Source organism: Giraffa tippelskirchi, chromosome 5, assembly GCF_054371585.1.
Source record: "Giraffa tippelskirchi isolate mGirTip1 chromosome 5, T2T-mGirTip1v1.2.pri, whole genome shotgun sequence".
Classification (NCBI taxonomy): Eukaryota; Metazoa; Chordata; class Mammalia; order Artiodactyla; family Giraffidae; genus Giraffa; species Giraffa tippelskirchi.
The window spans coordinates 149,238,581-149,264,621 of record NC_137279.1 but is presented as its reverse complement, the minus strand read 5'-3'; the positions used below and the strand labels follow the sequence as shown (position 1 = coordinate 149,264,621).

General features: G+C 37.0%; 1 protein-coding gene across 1 annotated transcript in view; it reads right to left on the bottom strand.

The window, feature by feature from the left end:
* The window catches only part of NEGR1 (neuronal growth regulator 1), a 960,822-nt gene that overhangs the window by 208,840 nt on the left and 725,941 nt on the right, over positions 1-26,041 (bottom strand). The window contains exon 5 of the mRNA XM_081490654.1: positions 13,493-13,613. Coding sequence (XP_081346780.1) covers positions 13,493-13,613 — 121 coding nt within the window. The remainder of the gene's footprint in view (positions 1-13,492; positions 13,614-26,041) is intronic.

Below are 26,041 nucleotides of genomic sequence, written 5' to 3'. Positions count from 1 at the left end.
CAACATCACAATAGCAAAACTGGCCATACAGCCATTAGCACTGATTGTTAAAGTTGCAAAAATAAATGGGGCAACTAAACCTGACCTCATTCATTTAAAATATAAATCCAACCTCACTACAAATTTTGGGACTATAATTTTTATTTGCCTTTCCAGGTCAGGAATAACAATAGATATTTCTAGAGAAGCAAGCTTTTGTTGGGAAAGATTGAGGGCAGGAGGAGAAGGGGATGACAGAGGATGAGATTGTTGGATGGCATCACTGACTCAATAGACATGAGTTTGAGTAAACTCTGGAAGTTGGTGATGGACAGGGAGGCCTGGCGTGTTGCAGTCCATGGGGTTGCAAAGAGTTGGACACGACTAAGTGACTGAACTGAACTGAAGCTTTCAGGTGCAAATAGTCACAAGAAAACTCCATTGCTAGTATATGAATCATATATGAGTGTGTCAGATAACACCAATTAAATTATTAAAATAACTTGCAAAAATAAATTAAAAAACAACTTGCAATAGGAATGGGAGAGGTGTGTTCTTAACTGATAATAGATCTTTTATCAGACTAGAATTACAAAAGAATATGATAATAATATGGGCTTCCTTGGTGGCTCAGATGGTAAAGAATTTTCCTGCAATGCAGGAGACCTGGGTTCAATCCCTGGGTTGGGAAGATCCCTTGGAGAAGGGCATAGATACCCCCTCCAGTATTCTTGCCTGGAGAATTCCATGGACATAGGAGTCTGGCTTGCTATAGTCCATGGGGTCACAAAGAATCAGACACGACTGAGCGACTATACACACACATGCATACATACACACACCCCCCCCGATAATAATATATCATGTTATATAACTGGATAAGACAAATACAGGCTTACTAACTGATATTTGGGTGGTAGCATAGGAAATATGGAAGGTGGTAGGGGAAAGTAAGCAGCTCTGGAATCATAAGAGTTATTTTTACAAAGAAAAGGAATATTACTTCCAGAAATGGATTTCAGGCTTGTGGAGTTCCAAGTCGTGGTACGAACTAAAGGTACAGTTCAAAAAAAGAGCTTTAGAGAAAGTCACAGGTGATGGTAAACACTCTGATATGGTATTAATGGAAATAAAGTTTAATTTTGTCATCAAATGATTATTAAATATCTCCTATGCTTGAGGCACTGATTTAGGAACCAAAGAGAAATAGACAAATATAACACTATTAGTATCTAAAAGGTTTTAGCTACATCTGAAAATTTGAAAATGACACTGAGATAGCGTATAGGTCCTTGCACAACACATCTTATAATGGTTCTTTCAATAATAAAGTTTCAGCTTAAACATGTATATCTGGCTCTGAATCCATGACTATTTCTGTCTTTTCAGTGTGAGCAGGAATGGTTTATGAATGTGGAAAACAATAGATGTTCTCAACACATTTATGACAGAAGTTAATCTAAGAAACTTCAACATTATACAAAAACTTTTAGTGTTAAGAGTGTGGGAAACTGACATTTAGGCATTTTCAAAGGTATAATCAACAAATCTTCACAGCCATCCTATGAGGCAAGCATTATTAGTCCTATTTTGCAGATGAGAAAAAAGAACAATTTAGAAAAAAATAATTTTATTTTCCACCATTTGATAAGTGAAAGTGAAAGTCACTCAGTCATGTCTGACTCTTTGTGACCCCATGAACTATACAGCCCATGGAATTCTCTAGGCCAGAATCCTGGAGTGGGTAGCCTTTCCCTTCTCCAGGGGATCTTCCCAACCCAGGGATCAAACCCAGGTCTACCTCATTGCAGGCGTATTCTTTACCAGCTGAGCCATAAAGGAAGCCCAAGAATACTGGGGTGGGTAGCCTATGCCTTCTCCAGCAGATCTTCCTGACCCAGGAATTGCACCTGGGTCTCCTGCATTGCAGGCAGATTCTTTACCAACTGAACTATCAGGGAAGTCCATTTGATAAGTTGTAGAACCAAAATTCAAATCCGGGTCTTCTGACTATTGGTGTCCTCCCAAAGTAGCACTTGATATTTTGAAACTACCAAGGGAAATCAGGATATTGTATTTGAATTTGGAGAGACAGTCAGAAATCATGGGTTGTTGATGGAAATCAAGTTAAAACAAGGAATAAAACTAATGGTGTTAAATAACCAAGTTTTCATGTGGCATTCATGCCAAGAAAGCCAGGTTCAATCCATGAAGTGAAACTAGTGGGGTAGACAGTCAAACAAAAATGTAGGGTTTGGTTCAGATAGCTGTCTGGCGATTTCTCTGGCGATTCAGATAAGCTAGAGGCCTCTTAACTATCTATATTGGGTTTAATTATGCACAGCAATGCCACCCCTTACATCAGGTGTCTTTAGCTTCCAGTGGAGTCAGCCTTTCAGGCTACTCAAGGTCCCAAGATGAGAAGTATGAAATCGGCTTTCACCTCCCTCCTCCGGTCACCTTCCTTCACACACACATACCTCTTCAGTATCAATTATTGCTTATTTTTTTCCCCTAGCTTCACTAAATATTTGGGTGGTAGTAAATCTCTCCCCATAGTGTACACGCATGCTGTACCAAGACTGACAGAAAAAAATAAAACCAGAACCTAGAAGATTAACAAGAAAGCAATATATTTAAGCCCAGAATTGTCTCTAAAGTCTGAATTTTAGTGATGCTCTGAAGTTACTGTGTTCTCTCTGACTTGGTCAAATCATCATCATAACATCAAATACATCTCTTTGTAAGTTCTCATATATTTGTGTGGTTTTTGATTGTGTTCCACATTCCCCATTAGAGTGTAATTCCATTCAGGCAAGGATCCTGGCTGGTTTTGTTATTCATCATATTCTAAGTATGTAACAGAGTGCTGGGCATTTAACAATTATACAGTAAGTGTGTGCTTGACTGAATGAATTATGTTTTTACATTTTTTAATGCTTAGGTTTTCATCTATGAAATAGGAAAAATTAAGCCAATTCCAAAGTGTTAATAAAGGAATATTTTTAAACATACAAAATGTAATATTATATATATACACACACATATATATCAAACACAGTAAGCACTGGATATATGATAGGTGTCATTATTGTTCAATGATAGAGTCTGTTTCTTAGAACAGATACATTTCCTCTCAGATGGCAGAAAAATATTAAAAATTGAGCACACAGGAAATTATTTTTAAAGAAAAGATCTAGGAGAGTGACTGAAAGGATCATGGCATCATGATTTCAAGATATGCCAAACTCAGTATCAATTACATGCACATTAACAACCTCATCTAGCCTTTTCACAGATGTGCAGGGTAGATAAAAAAAGTAAAAAGAGGGAGGAGAGGAACTGCTAGAAACCAGAGAGACATGAAAATTTATGTGAACATGCTACTATAGCAACCTATTGGTTTACTGTATTGCTTGGCACTCAAGACTCAAAAACAATGTATCATTTATTCCCAGGAACAGACTGGAGGATATCATGCATCACTGTCTTAGCCCCAAGGGGTATCTATCTTTAGTTGCATATTTGAATAAATTAATATTATTATAATATATTAGGAAATTTTAATGATTTTAGACTTTATTAAGCTATTTAAAATGTATGTTTTGTTTATTCCATCAATTTTAATGAAATTAATAATTTTAGATCAGAGACCTTTGGGCTGCCTTACTTGTGACAGTTTGATTTGCACAGAAATGATATTGCCTTTTAACCCTATATCAAATAAACAAAGGCTACAGTGCAGATGTCAATATTTCTCTGACTGCAGTGAGTCTTGTATCCCTGACAGCTTGGCCTGTGTCTAGATTTCTCTTCTCTGCTTCAACTGCTTTTCTAATATCAACATGCTTATGATTTTAATGTCAAATTTCATCCTACAATATACCAACACAACCACTTTGCAGAGACCAAGTTGACAAGAAGAAATCCTGGGAAATCAGAATTGAGCAACAGAAACTAGCTTCCTTTCTGTAATCACACATTGGGTTTACAGTGTTCCACAATCTAAGGTGATGATATGTTTCTTTGAATAGTCTCTTATCAATTTGAAGATGTATCAAAACAAGAATGGCTCTACTTTATCATTATGAAAAGGCCACAACTCATTCTTGCAAGAGAGTTTGTTCCAAACACCATGTTAGATGTTGAGAGCATGATGGTTAACACGGCAGAACTCTTATTCCCTGGTAGATTATATTAGGAGGAGAGATGGGCAAGTAAAAAAGTTGAGTATGAAGAGTACTTCAAGGAGGCTTCCTGGGTGACTCACTGGTAAAAAATCCACCTGTCAGTGCAGGAAACATGGGTTCAAACTCTGATCCAGGAAGATCCCGCATGCCGCAGAACAAAAAAGTCTGTGTACCATGACTCTTGAGCCTGTGTTCTAGAGCCCAGGACTGCAATTACTGAGCCCACATGTTGCAACTACTGAAGCCTGCACGTCCTAAAGCCCATGTTCTGCCACAAAATAAGCCATTGCAATGAGAAACCTGTGTATCACAACTAGAGAGTAGCCTCGACTCACCTCAACTAGAGAAAGCCCGGGCAACAAAAAAGACACAGAACAGCCCAAAATAAATAAATAAATAATGAATTCTGTGAGAGTTTTGAAAAAGTACTTTGATAGAGGTGAGCAAGTGGGAGTACATCTGGAGAGCTTCCTCTTTTAGCACAGAAGTCTCAGGGTAGTTTTCTGAGAGCAGGTGACATCTGAATTGAGACAAAAGGACTAGTGGAAGGCACAAGTACCTGTCAAAGCTAGCCAGGGTGTGTGTGTGTGTGTGTGTGTGTGTGTGTGTGCGCGCGCGTGTGTGTGTTTAAGGGGCTTATAAGCAAAACAGCCAACATATGAAGAGGCTTGAAAGACAGAGATCATATCACAGTTTGGTAATTGAATATTTCGGGATGGATAAACCCCTATTTTGAGACAGCAGAATGGCAAGATTCACAGCCAGAGAGGTCAACAGGGGCTAGAACATGGTCTCCCATGCACGCTGTACTGTTAGGACTTTATTCCAGGGGCAGTCAGGAATCACTGAAGGATTCCAGGACAAAGTGATAAGGCCAAGTATTTACTTTGAAAATATCATTATGCATTTTAAGAACACAACCAAAACCCTGCTTGTTCGTGGACTGTGTATCCAGTATTAACACCTGATTTCAGTATGTTTCCCAAGCAAACTCGGCACTCAGAATTCTTCCAAATCTCTTTTCCTGTGTTCCTAATCTCAGCTAATAATTTCTGTCATTGAGACAGAAAACTTGGAATTACCTTCAAATTGTCTTTTTCAAATTGTCTTTATCTAATCAGACACTGAAATATACAAATAATGCATTTTCTCTCTCTTGCTTTTAAACTGCACAACCAATACCCCAGTTTAAGCCATATTTTATATCTTTCCCATCCATTCTTCCTGATCGCTTCCAGAAATGTTTTGTGAAGATGAGAAGTAGATCATTTTACTACTCTTGAAAAGGCCCCAAATGGCTTCCCAGGGCCTATGGAATCAAGCCCAAAGGTCTTATGATATTTAAGATCCCTCAGGTCTTGCTCTAAGGGTCCTTTCTAAACCTACCTCCTATTACATACACCAGATTTCACGCCCTGTATCCTGAGACATAACAAAGTCTCCACATAATGCTCATATGAATTGACTGTGTTCTTTCCTTGCTTATGATTATTTTCAATTCCTTGCAATATTTGGAAATTCTATTCATTCTTTGTTTTCCAGCACAAAAACTATCTTCCCCACCCTCCAGAAGCATTTGTTAATGCTCTGATTTGAGCTGAATTGACCGTTGCTGTGCACTTTTAAGGAACTGACAGGATTCTCTTCGGATTTTCTTGGTGCTTACTTCATTTTGCTGATTTTTATGACAGGTCACAAATTGTAAGTCAGGAGATGCAAATTAAACTTAGCTCACTTTCAACCTTGTTTGACTGGCCCAAAGTTTTCAATATAATAATATGTCCTTATGTTTTACCCAGACATGTGCTCTCTAGATCCCAATATTTGTTTCAGATATTTACCCTTTATCAACTTGGCCTTGAATGACTAAGTAATCACAGGGGTGATGAAGTTGTATTGATAAGACTTTGGTTGTAAAAAGGCGTGAAATATTATCAGAATGAAATTAATATACTGATAAAAATAAGCAAATACATAATAATGAGATAATATTAGAAATTCAAGTTCTTTCAATGGGGGGGACTTATTTCTTTTTCAAATTTCACAAATTACCTCACAGATAAGTCCCTGATGCAAAGAAAGAAAATCTCAGGTCAGCAGAGAAGATCATTTTTAATGTGGGGTGGTAATGAAATTTATGGCCTGTTAGATGATCCAGTACCCTTCTAAATCAAAATATGTAATGACTTCCTCATAGTAACAGCCTTACAAATGAGAGGACAAGAGGGGTGATGGGCAGTGTGTGTGTGTGTGTGTGTGTGTGTGTGTGTATGGAATTATAATTCTAGACCCCTATGAATAATCAAATTGTGGTATATAATCTAGAAGATGGATAACTTGACATGAGAGTCAGGAAATTAGCAGGGTGGTTGTTTTGATTTTAAGGTCACTTTATTGAGGTATAATTGATGTATATAAAATTCTACATATTTTATATATACTACTCAATGAGTTTGGATAACCTCAATATAAAGTGAAACCATCAATATAAAGGCCATAAACATATTCATCAACCTCCCAAGTTTTCCTTAAAATTAGATTTTTATGTCCCATTCTTTAATTCCCTTCAGCAAGTCATTTTACCTTTATGAGATTGTATTTTTCTTAGGCATAATCTAGTTAGAATTATGCAAAGAATGAGTAAGATAATATGCAGTGATTATATAACATGGGATTTAAGACTTCAAAGTCAGCATATAGGATAAAAGTCGCATGCCATTAAAACTTCCCTTGTGTGTGTGTTCAGTCGCTCAGCTATGCCCTACTCTTTGTGACCCCATGGACTATAGCCCTCCAGGTTCCTCTGTCCATGGAATTCTAAGGCAAGAATGGGTTGCCATTGACAATTCCCTAAACTTCCTTACTTTAAACTAACACACTGCACAAGAGTCTCCAAAATGGAAGGCAAGCCCTTCAGGGTGAGTACACTGATCTGTTAGAGTATAAGAAAAAGATAATAAAATGTCCATTTAAGTTTCATTTATATCTCATCTCCTAAATTTTATCTGTTGTAGCTCATTTAATGTATGCAATATACTAATTCAGAAATGCATGTACATAACTTACAAATAAGTATGCATATTTTGGTAGTTTTGCTAAGTTTTAAATTTCACTCGTACAGATATGTATTCTAAAATAGTTGTGAAATACTGTTTTACATCATTCTCCAAGGTTGAGCACTGGATGAAATAGTTGATTTTATTTTTAGAACCATATTATATTAGACATACATTTTCCACCTGAGAATCTCACTGAGAATGGAGAGATACTCACACTATCAACAGAAATAGGAATGAAGACTGATCGAAGGAGTAGCAGGACTATGTCTCCCACTGCATGTCTTTCTGAAACATATATTGAGTGGAGGAGCGAGTCCATGCCATTTAAATTGTTACTATTATATATTTATCTCTTTCTTTTACTTTTTCTGCCTCTCTCAAGTAGCACCCAAAGCTTAAAGAGTTGATTCTATCATAAGTGAAATGCAAAAATGTCCTTCTTTTGCTAAATTACCATATATAAAAATGCTTTGAAAATCAGTGTTATACAAATGTGATGTATGTATTCATAACTTTGACACACACAAATTACATGAAAAACAGCAAAGAAAAAAGGATCAATGAAAACACAAAGAAATATTTTAACACATTTTTCTGGTTCCCTTGAAAATAAAAGAAAGGAAGAAGACCTTCCCTCTTATATTCCTTTATCAAAATGAATAACTCAGATGAAATTTATGGCCTGTCTAGATGATCTAGTAGTAAGTAATCTAGAATAGGGAAAAGGAGAGGAAAGGTCACTCCACTTTTTTATGATTTCTCAAGTTCATCTCACCTCTGTAAAACCAACAGTAAAAAAAAATCACATTCCCTAAAGTGAAATCCTAACCTGATTGAAAAAGGTCATCATACTTCTGTGTAATGTGAACCTGGCATACTCCACCTGATTGATTTTAGGCATTTTCCTATCCATTAAGTGGTAAGTGAATACATTGTGTAACATGTACATGCAGGCTTTATGCACATAGATAATAAATCCTTTAAAACAGGCAATAAGGTACTGCTCATCATGTTCCCTTTGAAGCAGTGGTATAAGCTGAACAAATTACAGGTAACAGAAGCAGAAGATACTAGGAAGAGGTGGCAAGAATACACAGAACAACTGTACAAAAAAGATCTTCACAACCCAGATAATCACGATGGTGTGATCACTCACCTAGAGCCAGACATCCTGGAATGTGAAGTCAAGTGGGCCTTAGAAAGCATCACTATGAACAAAGCTAGTGGAGGTGATGGAATTCCAGTTGAGCTGTTTCAAATCCCGAAAGATGATGCTGTGAAAGTGCTGCACTCGATATGCTAGCAAATTTGGAAAACTCAGCAGTGGCCACAGGACTGGAAAAGATCAGTTTTCATTCCAATCCCAAAGAAAGGCAATGCCAAAGAATTCTCAATCTATCACACAATTGCACTCATCTCACATGCTAGTAAAGTAATGCTCAAAATTCTCCAAGCCAGGCTTCAGCAATACGTGAACCGTGAACTTCCACATGTTCAAGCTGGTTTTAGAAAAGGCAGAGGAACCAGAGATCAAATTGCCAACATCCGCAGGATCATCGAAAAAGCAAGAGAGTTCCAGAAAAACATCTATTTCTGCTTTACTGACTATGCCAAAGCCTTTGACTGTGTGGATCACAATAAACTGTGGAAAATTCTGAAAGAGATGGGAATACCAGACCATCTGACCTGTCTCTTGAGAAATCTGTATATAAGTCAGGAAGCAACAGTTAGAACTGGACATGGAACAACAGACTGGTTCCAAATAGGGAAAGGAGTACGTCAAGGCTGTATATTGTCAACCTGCTTATTTAACTTATATGCAGAGTACATCATGAGAAACGCTGGGCTGGAAGAAACACAAGCTGGAATCAAGATTGCCGGGAGAAATATCAATAACCTCAGATATGCAGATGACACCACCCTTATGGCAGAAAGTGAAGAAGAACTAAAGAGCCTCTTAATGAAAGTGAAAGAGGAGAGTGAAAAAGTTGGCTTCTATGGTGTTCTCTTGAATCACTAGTTCTGGGGAAAGTCAACTGTCTTGTTATAAAGATGTCAAGCAGCCCTATTTAGAGATCTATATAGTGATTAACAGACACCTTCTGTCAATAATGGTTGCTTCCCTGGTGGCTCAGTGGTAAAGAATTCACTCGCCAAGGCAGGAGACTTGAGTTTGATCCCTGGGTTGGGAAGATTCCCTTTGAGAAGGAAATGATAACCCATTCCAGTATTCTTGCTTGGGAAATCCCATGGACAGAGGAATCTGGTAGGCGGCAGTCCATGGGGTTGCGAGAGAGTTGGACAAGACAAGGACTAAGCCACAACCTGTCAATAACAGGCACCAGTTTGTGGGGCAAGGGAGTGAGCTGTCTTATAAGCTAGAAGCTGATCCTCTAGCCCTCAGAGGATCAGCACCAGGTGACATTTGATGGGAACCAGGTGAGAGACCCTGAGTCATACCCCGCTAACTGCTCCTGGATTCCTGACCCAGACATACTGAGATAACAAAAGCTTACTGTTTCAAGTTGCTAAATTTTGAGTTGTTACTTAGCAACAGAAAACTAATAATGGCAATGTAAACAAAGGACAGAACATAGGTTGAGAGGCTGACAAATGTAAAATGTGTCCTGACAGCATCTTTTATGTGAGTGCTCTTAGACAAGTTAAGTTCCTTATGTTTCAGTTTTGTCATCAGTAAATTGAAGATAATAAATCATACCTCATAGAGGTCTGAAGAATAAATGAGATAGAATTTAAAGGTCCTGGGAAGTAATTTATCCTCAGTAATGTTTCTTCCTTGTCTTTAAATTGTGCTTAATTTTGCAGGGTCTTTTTTTTTTTTTTTTTAAGTTTTTCAAGCAGATTATTCTCAGTGCACAGAAGAAGATTTTACAGGATGTGGTTCAACTATAGGCAATGATAAGATTAGAAACGATCGGGTATTTCCTCCTATTTGTTTGTGTTTATTTGCTCATATTTATCTGAATGAAAATCTGGCTTTTAAAATCTTGACTTAAGCAAGATGAATTTTTATAAACATCTCTTAAAGTACATGGGCTTCCCAGGTGGTGCCAGGGGTAAAGAATCCACCTGCCTATGCAGGAGCTGCCAGAGACATGAGTTTGATTCCTGGGTCAGGCAGATCCCCTAGAGTAGGAAATGCAGCCCACTCCAGTATTCTTGCCTGGAAAATTCCATGGACAGAGGAGACTGGTGGGCTATGGGGTAGCAGAGAGTTGGGCACAACTGAACATGTATACACAAAAGTATATGAAGAGAGTAAGTTATTTCTGAATATTTTTCTGTAAGCCTCAAGTATAAAAGGAAATAAAACTAAGAAAATAAAACTTCTCCAGATCTTGTAAAAACTCTGCTCCGTTCCAAGAGAGTCTCTGACAGCCTCATGCTCCTGTTAACAACCTTGAGGTCAAGAAAACAACCTGAAAACATGCTGTATTTGTTTCTTTTCTGTCTGGTTACCTTGACTCCATTATTTCTGTGTCTTTGATGAAACCAATTGAGAAAGTATAAGCGAACGTTTCTATGTGCAGTCTTTTATTTTGCTAACTGATAAGTTACCTTAAATGCCTTTATCCTGGCATTTAACATTGACATTTCAGATTATTTTTGATAGATCCTGAGGTCCCATGACCATACTAGGTGTCATAGTATAGAGGTTAAATCCATGAACTCCATCTGAATATTTGCAAGACTTCTTGGGTTCAAATTCCAGCTCTGTCATTAACTATAGACTTGTGCAAAGTATTTCTTATAAATACCCTGTGCTTTGATTTCTCTTCAGCAAAAGGTAAGGATAAAAATATTATCTTTCCTATAGGTTTGTTGTAAAAATAAAATGGGTTAATGTTAAATAGCAAGTGCTTATCACATATATAGCTTTTCATTTTGATAAAATAAATATTTTAAATGTCCTGGGCCCTGAAGGTAGCATAGTAGATGCACTTAGTGAGTGTAGCAACAATAATTCGACAAGCTGAATTTTTCTCTCACTCTCTATATATAATCAAATTTGCTTTTTTGTAATTTTGAGGAGATAGATTTATATATTCTAGTGGTATTTGAGAATTTGGATATTTCTTCAAATACAACTCTAACAAATGATAAATGTATACTTCATTCTTAAATAAAATATATATTTGCCTTTGAAAGTGCATTTGATTTTCACAGCTGCTAGATTTTTTTCTGTGAATGAGTGTATTAGGGAAGGGCTCTGATTGGGGAGAATTAATCAACCATTTTTAGCAGTGGTTCTAAACTCCTTTGAAAAGTTATAGTCCATATCCTCACTTGGAAAAAATAAAAAACAACACTGAAGCTATGACTGCAGACACCACTTGGCTCTTTTCTGTCTTTGGTATAGGCCAAGGAAGTGGGGTGAGGATTGTAGTCTTTTTGACAATGGTCGCTGAATTTAGGAAAGTAGAAGAGAGAGATATAGCAAAAAAAAAAAAAAAAAAAAGAAAGAAAATGGACTTTAACAGAGGAGTTCTCACTTGCGTTACTAAGAATAATCCTACTCATTAACCTTTCAGAAAGGCATGACACAGTTTCAAAAGTGAATTTGAAAGATATGTAAAACAATTTAAGTCACTTTTTAAAAAGTGTGCTTTGTGGAGAACCAGGGATGGGGGACGGAGTTACAAAGACATCCTAATGGAAGTGGGGCTCTGAGTAGATATAACTGAGACTCCATTCACCCCTACTTTCACAGATATTACTTAGTGGGCTTTCAAATAGGATTATATTTGAACAAAGGGTTTCATGATTTTCAAAGGATTGAGAACCATGCTTCGAGATGTTTATCTCTATCGATCATCACAAACTGAAAACTTCTTAACCTCGATTATCAGAATCTGAGGAAGGTTATATTGCCAGATATATAATCTTGTAGGGTTGGGATGAGGATGACCACAGATGAGATTATCTAATTTTAGGTATTTAAAAATATAGGGGAGCTTCCAAAAGCCACCAAGTTTTAAAATTAATAAAAGCATTCATTAATTAGCAAAATGAATTAGAAATTAAGTAGTCCAAATTGTATAAGAGGTTGCGTATAAAATAACTGCAAAAAGTTTTTAGGTGAATCCACTATCAGTTATCCAAAACAAATGAGATAGTTATGGGGATACCTTTTATTGTTTTATTGTTAAGGCTGATTTTAAAGGAGAATATTTCCCATAAATCCTCTCTTGATTACAGTTTAAGAAACAAAGTGCCTAGTCATGTCACATCCATTTTCATCCATTGTGGCAACATCTAAGTTCTTATGTGATTTCACCTGTTTTCTGTTCAGACACTTAGCTGTAATTAGTTATGAGACATGACACTTAATAAACCCCATACATTTATGTTGAACAGTATGGGATTGCCAATATTTAGCCTTTTTGGCTGAAAAAAAAACCTGTAAATTTCATATGGTCCAAACTAACATTTTCTAGAATACATTCCCTCCTTAATTTTGAAGCCATAATATATATATAAAATAGATGTTATCCTCTCCTCTGTATTACATCTTCCATTTAATCCACAGGAGTCCCATTCTTCTTTGTTGGCTTGATAAGAACAGGTGAAGGGGTCTGAGTGAGCCCACTGGTTGAAAGTAAAGAGAAATTCCTTAAGTCCTGTTTTCTCTTGTTCAACAGCTCTTGCTAAGGTTTTCAGAAGCGCCTCAAGGGGACAATCAGAGCTGATGTTAGAGTAGCCCTAAAATCCCCTTCGTTAGTCCTTCAACCATGCAATTTATCCTTCTACAGTCCCTTTAGTGATGGAATACCTGAAATGCCATATTCTCTAAAAACAAAATGTTAAAATGTCTTGAGGGAGAGGGAGGAAGATAAAAGAGTTAGGCTGATCAAGGAAGCCAGGCAAAGTCAGCAGCTCTGATTGCTTTTGGAGTGCTCTCACGGAAGCTGGGTCCAAGTCCTTTAAGAGCTGGTTTATTTCTCAAGTAAATATGGTTTCCAGAAAGAGCAATGGTGTGCTGGCTCCGAAGGGAGGGGAAGAAATGAAAGGCATCAGTGATGGGGGATTTGCTGGCATTTCTGAGATCATGTAAACCAAAGTGGACATTTCTTCTGGATGCTATTAACTACTCATCCTTCCCACATGGGCCTCTTCGTGCCCCAGAGAAGGCTGCTAAGAATCATTCAAGCCAGTTAAAGAAACTGCTTAAAGTAAATATCTGGAATACAAACACATTAGCTCAAAGTGCTTGAAACAGAGTAATAATCACAAAGTCCTTACTTCTTCTCCCCTTTGTACCATTCAAAGGCCGGAGGCGGCACACCTGCGCCTTCGCATCTTATCAATCCACTGCGTCCGGGGGCCACGGTGCCAGATTTAATTTCCTGAATTGTAGGAGCAACTGAAAAAGAAACAAAGAAAGAAAGAAACTGGTGGGTTAGTTAAAATAATCTTCAACAGAAATATAGCACACATATTTTTATTCATTCTATATTCAAAGCAATCTTATGCCTGATAGATCAAGGCTTCACATTTTCAGTGTTTTATGCTTCTCATATGAGACCAGTCATTTTCAGCTTCATTTTTCAAGTTGGACAATAGACAAATGTTCCTAGGGAGTGCAGAGTAAATGCAATGCATTTTGGCCTTGCTTCCTATTGGAAAAATGGCATTGTTGAGGGGAACACTTCATCTGTACTCCAGTCAAACTACACTTCAATAATAGCTCTCATTCACTGAGTGACGGCTGGGAGCCAGTCATGGCGGCCACGTGCTTTATGTTCATGATTTCCTCACAGTAATGCTCTAAGCTAGATGGTATTATCCCAATTTTACAAATGTGAGAACTGAAACTAGAGAGGTTAAATAATTTGTCTGAGGTCACACAGCTACTTAGCTGCAGAGTTTGGATTTCATATCCGGCATGTTGACTCAAAGTCTGAACTCTTCCTATTCTGTTTTTCCTCACTCCCTATCATGTTAGTGATTTTTTAAAATGTGTTTCCTTCTACCTGGAATGCTATTCTTTCCTATTTCCACAGATTCAAGGCCAGAATTTTGGGGTCACCATCTCCTTACTCTTCCTTGTTGCTCTGGCAGGAAATAGCTCTCCTTTTTTCAGAATAGTTTCTCTAAATCTCATACATACATAACATAATTGTGGATAACAGTCTCTTATCAGATGCATCTTTTGCAAATATTTTTCTCAGTCTGTGGCTTGCATTTTCATTATCTTGATGGTGTGATTCACAGAGCCAAAAATTCTAATCAATTTATCAACAATTTTTTCCATGAATTATGCCTTTGGTATCTAAAAAGTCATCACCAATTGCAAGGTCATCTAGATTTTTCCTATTTTATTTTTCCAGTTTTGTATGCCTCTATTTTTCCATTCGGAGAAGGCAATGGCACCCCACTCCAGTACTCTTGCCTGGAAAATCCCATGGACGGAGGAGCCTGGTAGGCTGTAGTCCATTTGGTCGCTAAGAGTCGGACACGACTAAGCAACTTCACTTTCACTTTTCCCTTTCATGCACTGGAGAAGGAAATGGCAGCCCACTCCAGTATTCTTGCCTGGAGAATCCTAGGGACGGCAGAGCCTGGTGAGCTGCCGTCCATGGGGTCGCACAGAGTCGGACACGACTGAAGCGACTTAGCAGCAGCAGCATTTTTCCATTAATATTTTCTTTTCTACCAGTCTACATTTAGCATAGTACATATTTCAAATAACACTATGAAAAATAGTTCAATATAACAGGAACTTGGAATATGCAAATACTAATTCATTCAGACAAAAGACTTGACTAAGTGTGCACCTTGGATATATTTTAAGTTTCTTTAGAAAGCAATAAAAAGGTACAGAGTTTAATGATTTTTCAATATGTAGCGAATATAAAAACTGTAAACACTCTTACAACAGAACATTGCCTTTCCTTTTAAAAATATCTGAGAAGATTAATTTGCTGTTAAGGGTGATGCTTTACTTTGAATTTATAGCACCTCTATTTCTCTGTGGCATTTTTATTTTTAATGGTAGGCTCTATTAGAAAGATATTTGCAAAGAAAAATTTTTTTTGATGTTTTGCTAATAACTTGGTGAAAAATAATTTTGAGAAGTTTGAATAAGAAAATGAAAGAATATACATAAGCACATTTATATATACACAAATCCAAACACATGCATACTCTCTAATTCAACATGAAGAACCATTTAATAAGTTTTAACTTTGTTAGGTAAAGATGCACATCCCCCCTTATAAGGCACTAACATTACAAAAGATATCTACAAATAAAAACCCACTTATTGCCAATTATTATGACACTGTTTTGCTTGTAAGAGATATAGGTAAGATTGTATTTTCACTCTGTTCTCACAGACTTTCATGTATTTCTCTTTCTGTCACACTATGAGGCCATAATCTTTCATGATATCCAACTATTATTGAAGATGAAATAACATATGCAACAGGAGATCCATCACAAGCTTCTACTGAAAACCTAGCTAGTTTAATTACTCCCTTGTCTGTCAAGGGGGCCATGACTCATTACAAACAAAACCATGAAATCCGGAACACAGCCTGAAAACCCAGGCGCAACGAACCTAAATAAAAATCTAATTTGTCATTAAAAGCCTTTTATGCAGTACAGTGTGCATATGGCTCAACATTTGGTAAACATACAAGTTGAAGGGACATGATCATGATGTCTAGAGGGTTCACAGGCTGCTGAAATGGACACTGAAAAGCAGAAAGATACTGAAATGACATATGGAGGCCTAGATAAAGAATGAAATAGGAATTAACACTGTGAGTAAGAAGAGGTCCTGAGAGTGTTTTGTGTGTTAGAGAATTAAAGGGCCATGGGGTGTAAGTAATCAATATGGAGAGGAAAGTCTCAAATACATTTCATTTTGAGGCTAAAATTATAAACTTGAACTTGAAAACTGTATTGATTTTCTTTGGGACATGAATGAACGCTTATGCATATTATTCTGCCTTTTTTGAAAATGACAGTACAAGAGGAAGTAGATCCATCCCTTTATTCTTCATTCCTTCATCAACTCAACAGGTACTTTTTATTGAAGACTACATTAATAAAAAATATAACATCCCTGGCCTCGTAAGACTAATATTCTTGAGTTTGTATGTATGCATACATGTACATGAATGTGCAAACAGAAAAAAATAAGCAAACAGTAAGGGAGTGACATGAACTAAGATGGAAATTGAGCAAGATGAAAGAAAAAGGAATGCAAGGTGGGTTATTTTATGTGGTGGAGTTACAGAGCTACTTATTGATAAGGTAGAGAATTTGAGCAGAGAATAAAATGATGTGAGGAAAGAAATCATGTGGTTTTCTATAGAAAATTATTAAAAGAAAAGAAAAAATAAAACTCAAATCCTGAGGGGAAATCGCTGAGGCAGAAACATACTTAACAGATTTGAGGAACAGCAAAACGGTCAATGTGACTTGAGCAGATTAAGTGAGCAGAAGAATCCAGAAGAGAAGTTTGGATAGGCAGCTGGAACTCAAATTCGGAGGTCTGGTAGCTGATGGTAAAGCCTTTGAATTTTATTCTAAGAAGATGAGGTTGTGGAGATTTTGAGCAGATGTATGACATGAGTTGATTAACATTTTATACAGATTTTTGACCACTGTGTGGAACATGGTCTGCATCGAGGCAGGAGAGGAAACTGGCAGAATGGCTAGAAGCCTGTTGTAGTAATGTTTAGGATGATGAGAAAATCATTGGCCAATCCATAGAAAAGGCAGGAATTGAGAGAAAATTTAATTAAATAGATCATTGGTCACATTGGACTTGAGTCAACTCATTTTAGTTAACTGGCAGTGAGAAGACATGTTTAGTGAATTTCCAAGTTTACACCATTTTGAATCCTATTATTTTGTATAAATAAGAGTTCTGTGGCCGCTGAAATGTCTAATCAAACCCAATAGTTTTCTTTTCTAGAGCATATCTCAGAGACTGTGATGCTCATGTATTCCTTGTGAATCTCACAGTATGGAGCTTTTCCAAATTTATGAGACCACAGAATTACAGAGCATGTTATACTGAGTTCTTGAGGGCCAAATATTTTGTGGGACATATTCTGGATATTTTGGACAGTTGGAGAAGTAGATGTCTAAGGTCTATTCCACATCCTCTGTTATGCGATACATGACTTTTCAAGTCAACGGTCATCACTGCTTTAACTAACTTCTGCGTGCTCATGAGCTATAAGGTACTAATGAGTTTTATGTGATGGAATTATTTGCATCAGAAGGATATGGCCATTCTTTTTTGCCAGAAATATATACCTCACAACAATTATGGCTAATTACATCTCTAACTGGAGCTATAACTGAATTTTATGTGTGCCAGGTGAAGTTGTACAAAGCACTCAGTTTCCCCTGAAATGTTCCATGTTTTAGGAAATCATCTTGGGCTCTTCCTAGAAAAGACAATCAAATGATAAAACCTGAGAAGTTTCTCCCAGAGCTTATTTCTTTCCCCATCATACTGTGTTGTTCTGTGAATTTTGGTGCTGGAATAGAAGTGGGAGTAGGAGTGTAAACACGTGCATGTACAAGCATTTTTATTTCTGGAACTGTTTTCTTTTCTTTCTATGGAGTTCTTTTTGTTGTTGTTGCTATTCTAGTCAAATGTAACTTCTTTTAATTACACTAAAGCAGCAAAGAAGGTGATTACTTGGATTCCTTGAATTCATGAGTACAGTGGCATCCTCCGGAATAGACTGATTCCTTTGCAATGCTAAAATTTAGGCATCCTACCCTTGTATAAAATTGTATATGGCTATAAATTGAAGCAATTGTATAGTGAACAAAAAGTTCAGTTTCAGATGAATGTTATTAGACAAATGCAGGGAACAGCAAAGAACAGATGTTGAGGAAGACCAGCAGTGAAAGGGTTAAGAAGGGATATTTAACACCTGTGTGATTAGATGCTCATAGAATAGGAGTCTTCCCTTTTCATTTACTCAGTGGGATTATTTTCTGTCATTGTTTAGCCAGTCATTTCAGGATGAAGATAATTAAAGGTTCTTTATCCAAAACTCCAGGCTCTGCAGGTGCAAGCAACAGAACCTCTTCACTTGGCACCCAACAAGCCTAATCAAGATTCAAGCTTTCTTAGTTACATGACAATAGCCACAAAGATCTTCTTCCTCTCTTGCCATCCTGATTGGGAAGTTTGGTTTTGAACAAAGTCTTATTATAAAAAATGAGTGAATCAGAGAGTTACTTTAACAGCCTTAGTGAAGTGAGTTAGCTGCAGTGAAACTTTAGAACTTCAAAGGCATTTGATCACCACCCTGCCTCCTCAAAATGATGAACAATGATAAAGGCTCCATGATAAATAATTAAAACAATAAAGAAGAGTGAGGAGTAGTAATAAGAAGTAAATCATGAAGAAATCCATCCTAGAGAAGCTACATAGGAAAACACTGTGGTAAATAAGCATGCTGACCTTGGTCTAGGTTCTGAACTTTGTGAACTACACTATGGCAAACTTGATCAAATGGACAGTTTCTGAAAAAAATAAAATAAAATAAGGTTTCTAGCATCTACCAGAGAACACATGATGTAAAAGGTGTGCTTGCTGAATATACTACTGCTACAACTGAGGATGATGATAGTTGAAAACTTTCTTTCCTGAAGATAAGATGCAACTCAGGGTAGGAAACCTGAAAATCTTTCTAAGGTTTCCATAGATCTCACAGAAATGGATCACAAGGTCAATAAATCCTTTCAATGAAGTACATATGTTCTTATCTCAATGACTAATTTGATTTTAAAGAAAGCTAAGAACTCCATCTTATTACTAAGAGAAAATTTTTAAATATTTATCTAATTGGACTTTTTAAAAATCAAAATACTGTAATATAGACATAGTCTTCATGACTCATGGCATAAAGAACTTTCACATTGAATCACACCTCTGGTAAGCTCTCACAGAGAATGAAAATAATCCAATGTGTAAGGTATTTCCTGCTTCCTCAAGACCTTAAGCATTTACATAGTGGCAACATACTGTCGTATTAATAAAAAGGCCCACTTTGCCTTCATAAAAGACACCACTTTTTGTCAAGTGAAAGTGGTTCTAATATTTACCATCTGAGTTAGTTAACCCTTCTAAACTACAGTTTTTGCATCTGAAAAGTAAATAGTGCCTACTTCATAAGAATGCTGTATAACACTTCTTGGAACATGCTTATAATGCTCGGTGCTGAGTTAGAAGTCAATAAAACCTGTCTATTATTAAACAGGAATTATTGCAAATTAATGGGGTATCACAGCTATATTCCCTTTAAGAGCATAGAATTGTGATAAATCAGATATGGATAGAAAGGAAACTGAGTTTTGTGGTTTTTTTTTTTTTTTAATCATTGTCTTGGCACAGCAAGCATGTGGTTAATTCAAAGATAAACTTGTACATCAAGTTTACACTCCAGAAGTCCATAGATATCTTGCTTTTTTTTTTTTTTTTTACTGTAGTTAACCAAAGGCAAATTCTTTGTTAACATATTTATAGTAGACTTAGTCTCCTGTCTCACTGACCAAGAAGTAAGAGGCTTGATTCAACAATGTGACAGAACATTAAAAGTGCATGGAACACATAGGTGTCCCTTCTAGAAAGATGTGCAATTGTAGAGGTATGTCATGTGTCAGGGCATATACAAGATCAATATACTAATTCAGTTAAGCAAATGATGAAATCATTGTCTCTTTCAAAAGAATGACAATGATAATAATTTTGCATGTAAACGAAACTTCAGTATTTAATATTCATTATGACAGTGTACTAAGCTGTGATCTCTAATTCCCTTATGTTCACAGAGATGTGTAAAAAGTAAAATATTTTATTAAAAAAATCAGAGATAAGATATATAACTGTGTATTAAGTCAGATTTTAGGGGCATTGGTGAAGGTCCTAGAACTGGTCCCCTACACTCTCAAAAAAAATCTGTGCATTGTTTGAAATTACAACATAAGGGATTATTTTTCTAAACTCGTGATTTAACTCTATTATAACATTTAATTGTTTTAAGGCAGTTAAATATACTTAAGTTTTCATTAGTCACATATATTGTGGTGTGAATGATCTGATATTGTGTTGATTATGAATGTGCATCTGTGAGAAGCCATTTAAGGACGGACAGTTATGTTATTTGTGACTCATGAAGAAGTAGATAAAAGAACAGGAATGAAGAGGTTATATAATGAGGAGTTTGCTCATGATTAGGCAGAATTCATTCATATTATGCTTTGGCAAGGGTCAGCACTACTGAAATTACAGCTTGAAGTAGCTGTCCCTTTGTAGTCAGCAATGCTCACTCCAGTGATGCATCCACTGTAAAATATGTCTGAGATTTATTGGGCCACCAGCTGTATCAATAGGAATTAAATGGTTCACTGTTTTCCTAGCTGTTCACCAAACTTTTTTTCTTTAGACTTTATTCATGATTTGCTCTCTTCTCTGTTGTCAGTAATGGTGAATCATAGCTGTATGTGATTGATTTGGGTACACTGAACAAGTCTGCAAGAATTGTGAAGTGGGATTCTCCTAAGTGAGGATCTCCTCTTGATTCTTAGCACAAATGATCTTGTAACAAAAGTTGCCCATCAGTGCAAATGTTCAAATTCTTAAACATCTGAATATGTTCTTTTACATATTGAAGCTATTATAAGTTTACTGATATAAAAATTACTTTTTAGTGAATTCCTCCAAATAAAGATTAGAATAATTGAGATGAGTTCTTTAGATTACCTGTAAAATATGAAAATATCCTTGGCATTATTTTTCTGATGGGGAAATTTTTCTAGTTGTATTATTCAGTTAAAATAAGTTGTTTACGTTTCAATTATGCTTATCGTTATGCTTTAAGTAATGGTACACTTTTAAAGATTAATATTGATCTCTCAAAATGTGAATAAGCTAAACATATATAAATTTAAGATTTTTGCAATCAATCAATATAAAATAAATGAGAGCAATAAAGATATAATCTGTAATAAATGGGGATAACATGGATGGAATCTTTCCTTAGGCTAAATTTTAATCTGTTGATATTTCTTTCTGACCTCAGGGCCAGCTTCCTCTGAAAGTAACTTAGTTGACTGAATGGTTTATTATTTCTTCTTGTTTCTGAGGCCTTCAATAATCTTAAAATAGCACATTTAAAAAGTTGATTAAAATTCAGTTATTAAAATTGTTTAATTCTGAGAAATGAATAATTCATATTGCTAATATATTCTAAGGAATTACTTTCCAAATGCCCTGTCTTGGAGGGAACAAAAAGAAAGCCTTTCAGTAGCTAGAAAAAAGGGAGGGGATTAAAGAAAAAGTGTTAAGATTTACATTACAGAAAAGTAGTTGTAAACTACCCATTTTCCCCTGCCTACTGCCCTCAAATGCATGAAGAAGGTTAGAAGTCTAGCAAAACTATAGGAAACATGTTAAATTAATGACATTTTCTACAACTATAGGCACAGATTCTCTAGTAAGAAGGTGAACATTAAACTGAATTGCTTCTACCTTTCCATTTACCTTGAGGTGTCAATCAGCTGTACTCTCAGACCTGTATCCTGGAAGCTGTCCTGTTATAGTATTTCTACATGGTTCAAAGAGCAAAGCAACAGAAGTCATACCTATGAAATGGACAGCTTTATCCAGACTTGCCATGGACTTTGAACAAGGAGGACAACAATCTAGCAAGAAGTGATACTAGTTTTAGAATTGAGAGGTAATTTTTCTTCCTATCTGAAAAACACAGTCTTGGACACTTCTATTTATGGATAATGAAAGCTAAATCAGAGCAAACACAGTAGGTAGCTAAGACCAAAAGAACAAGAAGACATACAGTGGGAGAGACATTTCACTACAAATATTGTATCTTAAAGAAATTGAAAGATGTAGAAAGAGGGATGGTAGAAAAACTGTAATTTTAAGAAACAATAGCAAAGGTTTATTTGGGACTAAAAATGTTTTAAAAGGGAAAAAAAAGTCATCCTTCCTGAAATGATTAAATAAAATGTGGTTTGAGAAAACTCGGCTTAACAGCAAAAGCAATTTGACAACTGATGGGTTTGTCAAGAAAGAAGTCTGACTAACAAATAAATTCCATGTCAGCAACACCAGGACATGAATAAATTATTAGCAAAATGTTTAGACTCTTTCCTCTTCTGCTCAGATATAAAAATAAATATGTGCAGCTGATACCTTCCTTATAATCTCAATCTTATTTAGTGTCCCTTACGTCAAAATCACTAGATTCCTCACTCTTTACTGCTCTCATCCTGCAAAACTTATCTATGCATTTGATGAACAGTTACCATTACCAGTTCATCAATGTCATTACAAAACATTTCCAAGTCTTGACAGACTCAATAATATTGTAGGTCCTTACTTTAAAATGCATCTTATCACTTCTCACTGGAGAACTGTGGACGGAAGTTCGTAATATTTTAGAGGAGGCAGTGATCAAAACCATACCCAAGAAAAGGAAATGCAAAAAGGCAATACAGTTGTCTGAGGATTCCTTAAAAATAGCTGAGAAAAGAAGAGAAGCAAAAGCCAAAGGAGAAAAGGAAATATATATCCATCTGAATGTAAAGTTCCAAAGAATAGCAAGGAGAGATAAGAAAGCTTTCCTCAGTGATCAATGCAAAGAAATGGAGGAAAATAATAGAATAGAAAAGACTAGAGATCTCTTCAAGAAAATGAGAGATACCAAGGGAATCAGTTCAGTTCAGTCACTCAGTCGTGTCTGACTCTTTGTGACCCCATGAATCGCAGCACGCGAGGCCTCCCTGTTCATCACCAACTCCCAGAGTTTACCCAAACCCATGTCCATCAAGTCGGTGATGCCATCCAACCATCTCATCCTCTGTCATCCCTTCTCCTCCTGCCCCCAATCCTTCCCAGCATCAGGGTCTTTTCCAATGAGTCAACTCTTCGCATGAGGTGGCCAAAGTATTGGAGTTTCAGCTTCAACATCAGTCCTTCCAATGAACACCGAGAACTGATCTCCTTTAGGATGGACTGGTTGGATCTCCTTGCAGTCCAAGGGACTCTCAAGAGTCTTCTCTAACACGACAGTTCAAAAGCATCAATACTGCGGTGCTCAGCTTTCTTCACTGTCCAACTCTCACATCCATACATGACCACTGGAAAAACCATAGCCTTGACTAGATGGACCTTTGCTGGCAAAGTAATGTCTCTGCTTTCAAACATGCTATTTAGGTTGGTCATAACCTTCCTTCCAAGGAGTAAGCATCTTTTAATTTCATGGCTACAATCACCATCAGCAGTGATTTTAGAGCCCCCCAAAATAAAGTCTGACACTGTTTCCACTGTTTCCCCATTTATTTCCCATGAAGTGATGGGACCAGATGCCATGATCTTAGTTTTCTGAACACTGAGCTTTAAGCCAGCTTTGTCACTCTCCTCTTTCACTTTCATCAAGAGACTCTTTAGTTCTTCTTCACTTTCTGCCATAAGGGTGGTATCATCTGCATATCTGAGGTTATTGATATTTCTCCCGGCAATCTTGATACCAGCTTGTGTTTCTTCCAGCCCAGCGTTTCTCATGATGTACTCTGCATATGAGTTAAATAAGCAGGGTGGCAATATACAGCCTTGACATACTCCTTTTCCTATTTGGAACCAGTCTGTTGTTCCATGTCCAGTTTTAACTGTTGCTCCCTGACCTGCATACAGGTTTCTCAAGAGACAGGTCAGATGGTCTAGTATCCCCATCTCTTTCAGAATTTTCCGCAGTTTATTGTGATCCACACAGTCAAAGGCTTTGGCATAGTCAATAAAGCAGAAATAGATGTTTTTCTGGAACTCTCTTGCTTTTTTGATGATCCAGCGGATGTTGGCAACTTGGTCTCTGGTTCCTCTGCCTTTTCTAAAACCAGCTTGAACATCTGGAAGTTCACGGTTCACGTATTGCTGAAGCCTGGCTTGGAGAATTTTGAGCATTATTTCATGCAAAGATTTGCTCAATAAAGGACAGAAATAGTATGGACCTAACAGAAGCAGAAGATATTAAGAAAAGTTAGCAAGAATACACAGAACTATAAAAAAAGATCTTAATGGCCCAGAAAACCACGATGGTTTGAACATTCACCTAGACCCAGAAATCCTGGAATGTGAAGTCAAGTGGGCCTTAGGGGGCATCACTACAAACAAAGCAAGTGGAGGTTGTGGAATTCCAGCTAAGCTATTTCAAATTCTAAAAGATGATGCTGTTAAACTGCTGCACTCAATATGCCAGCAAATTTGGAAAACTCAGCAGTGGCCACAGGACTGGAAAAGGTTTTTATTCCAATGTCAGTTTTTATTCCAATCCCAAAGAAAGGAAAAGCCAAAGAATGTTCAACTACCGCACAACTGCACTCGTCTCACACACTGGTAAACTAATGCTCAAAATTCTCCGAGCTAGGCTTCAATGGTACGTGAACCAAGAACTCCCAGATGTTTAAACTGGTTTTAGAAAAGAGGAGGAACCAGAGAACAAACTGCCAACATCCTTTGGATCATTGAAAAAGCAAGAGAATTCCCGAAGAACATCTACTTCTGCTTCATTGACTATGCTAAAGCCTTTGACAGTATGGACAACAAACTGTGGAAAATTCTTAAAGAGACAGGAATACCAGATCACCTTACCTGCCTCCTGATAAACCTGTATTCAGATCAAGAAGCAACAGTTAGAACTGGACATAGAACAACAGACTGGTTCCAAATTGGGAAAAGTGTACATCAAGGCTGTATATTGTCACCCTACTTATTTAGCATATATGCAGAGTACATCATGTAAAATGCCAGGCTGGATGAAGCACAAGCAGGAATCAAGACTGCTGGGAGAAATATCAATAACCTCAGATATGCAGATGACACTACCCTGATTGGAGAAAGCAAAGAGGAACTAAGAGCCTCTTGATGAAAGTGAAAGAGGAGAGTGAAAAAGTTGGCTTAAAACTCAACAATCAGAAGACTAAGATCATGGCATCCAGCCCCCTTACTTCATGGCAAATAGATGGGAAAGCAAAGGAAACAGTGACAGACTTTATTTTCATAGGCTCTGAAATCACTGCAGATGATGACTGCAGCCATGAAATTAAAAGATGCTTTCTCCTTGGAAGAAAAGCTATGACCAACCTAGACAGCATATTAAAAAGTAGAGGTATTACTTTGCAGACAAAGGTCTGTGTATGTAACTTTAGTCTAAGTTATGGTTTTTCCAGTAGTCATGTATGGATGTGAGAGTTGGACTATAAAGAAAGCTTAGCGCTAAAGAATTGATGCTTTTAACTGTGGTGCTGGAGAAGACTCTTGAGGGTCCCTTGGACTGCAAGGAGATCAAACCAGTCAATCCTAAAGGAAATTAACCCTGAATATTTACTGGAAGGACTGATGCTGAAGCTGAAGCTCCAATACTTTGACCACCTGATGGGAAGAACTGACTCATTAGAAAATACCCTGATGCTTGGAAAGATTGAAGGCAGAAGGAGAAGGGGACGACAAAAGATGAGACAGTTGGACTGCATTATGGACTGGATGGACATGAGTATGAGCAAGCTCTAGGAACTGGTGATGGACAGGGAAGCTTTATGTGCTGCAGTCCATAGGGTCGCAAAGCGTAGGATACGACTGAGCGACTGAACTGATCACTCCTCACCACCCCATAACTATTAATATCATGATTAACATCACGCTACGACAAGCTAACTTTGTTGTTGTTCCAGAATCATGTCCGACTCTTTTTGACCCAGTGGATTGCAGCCTACCAGGCCCCTCTGTTTGTG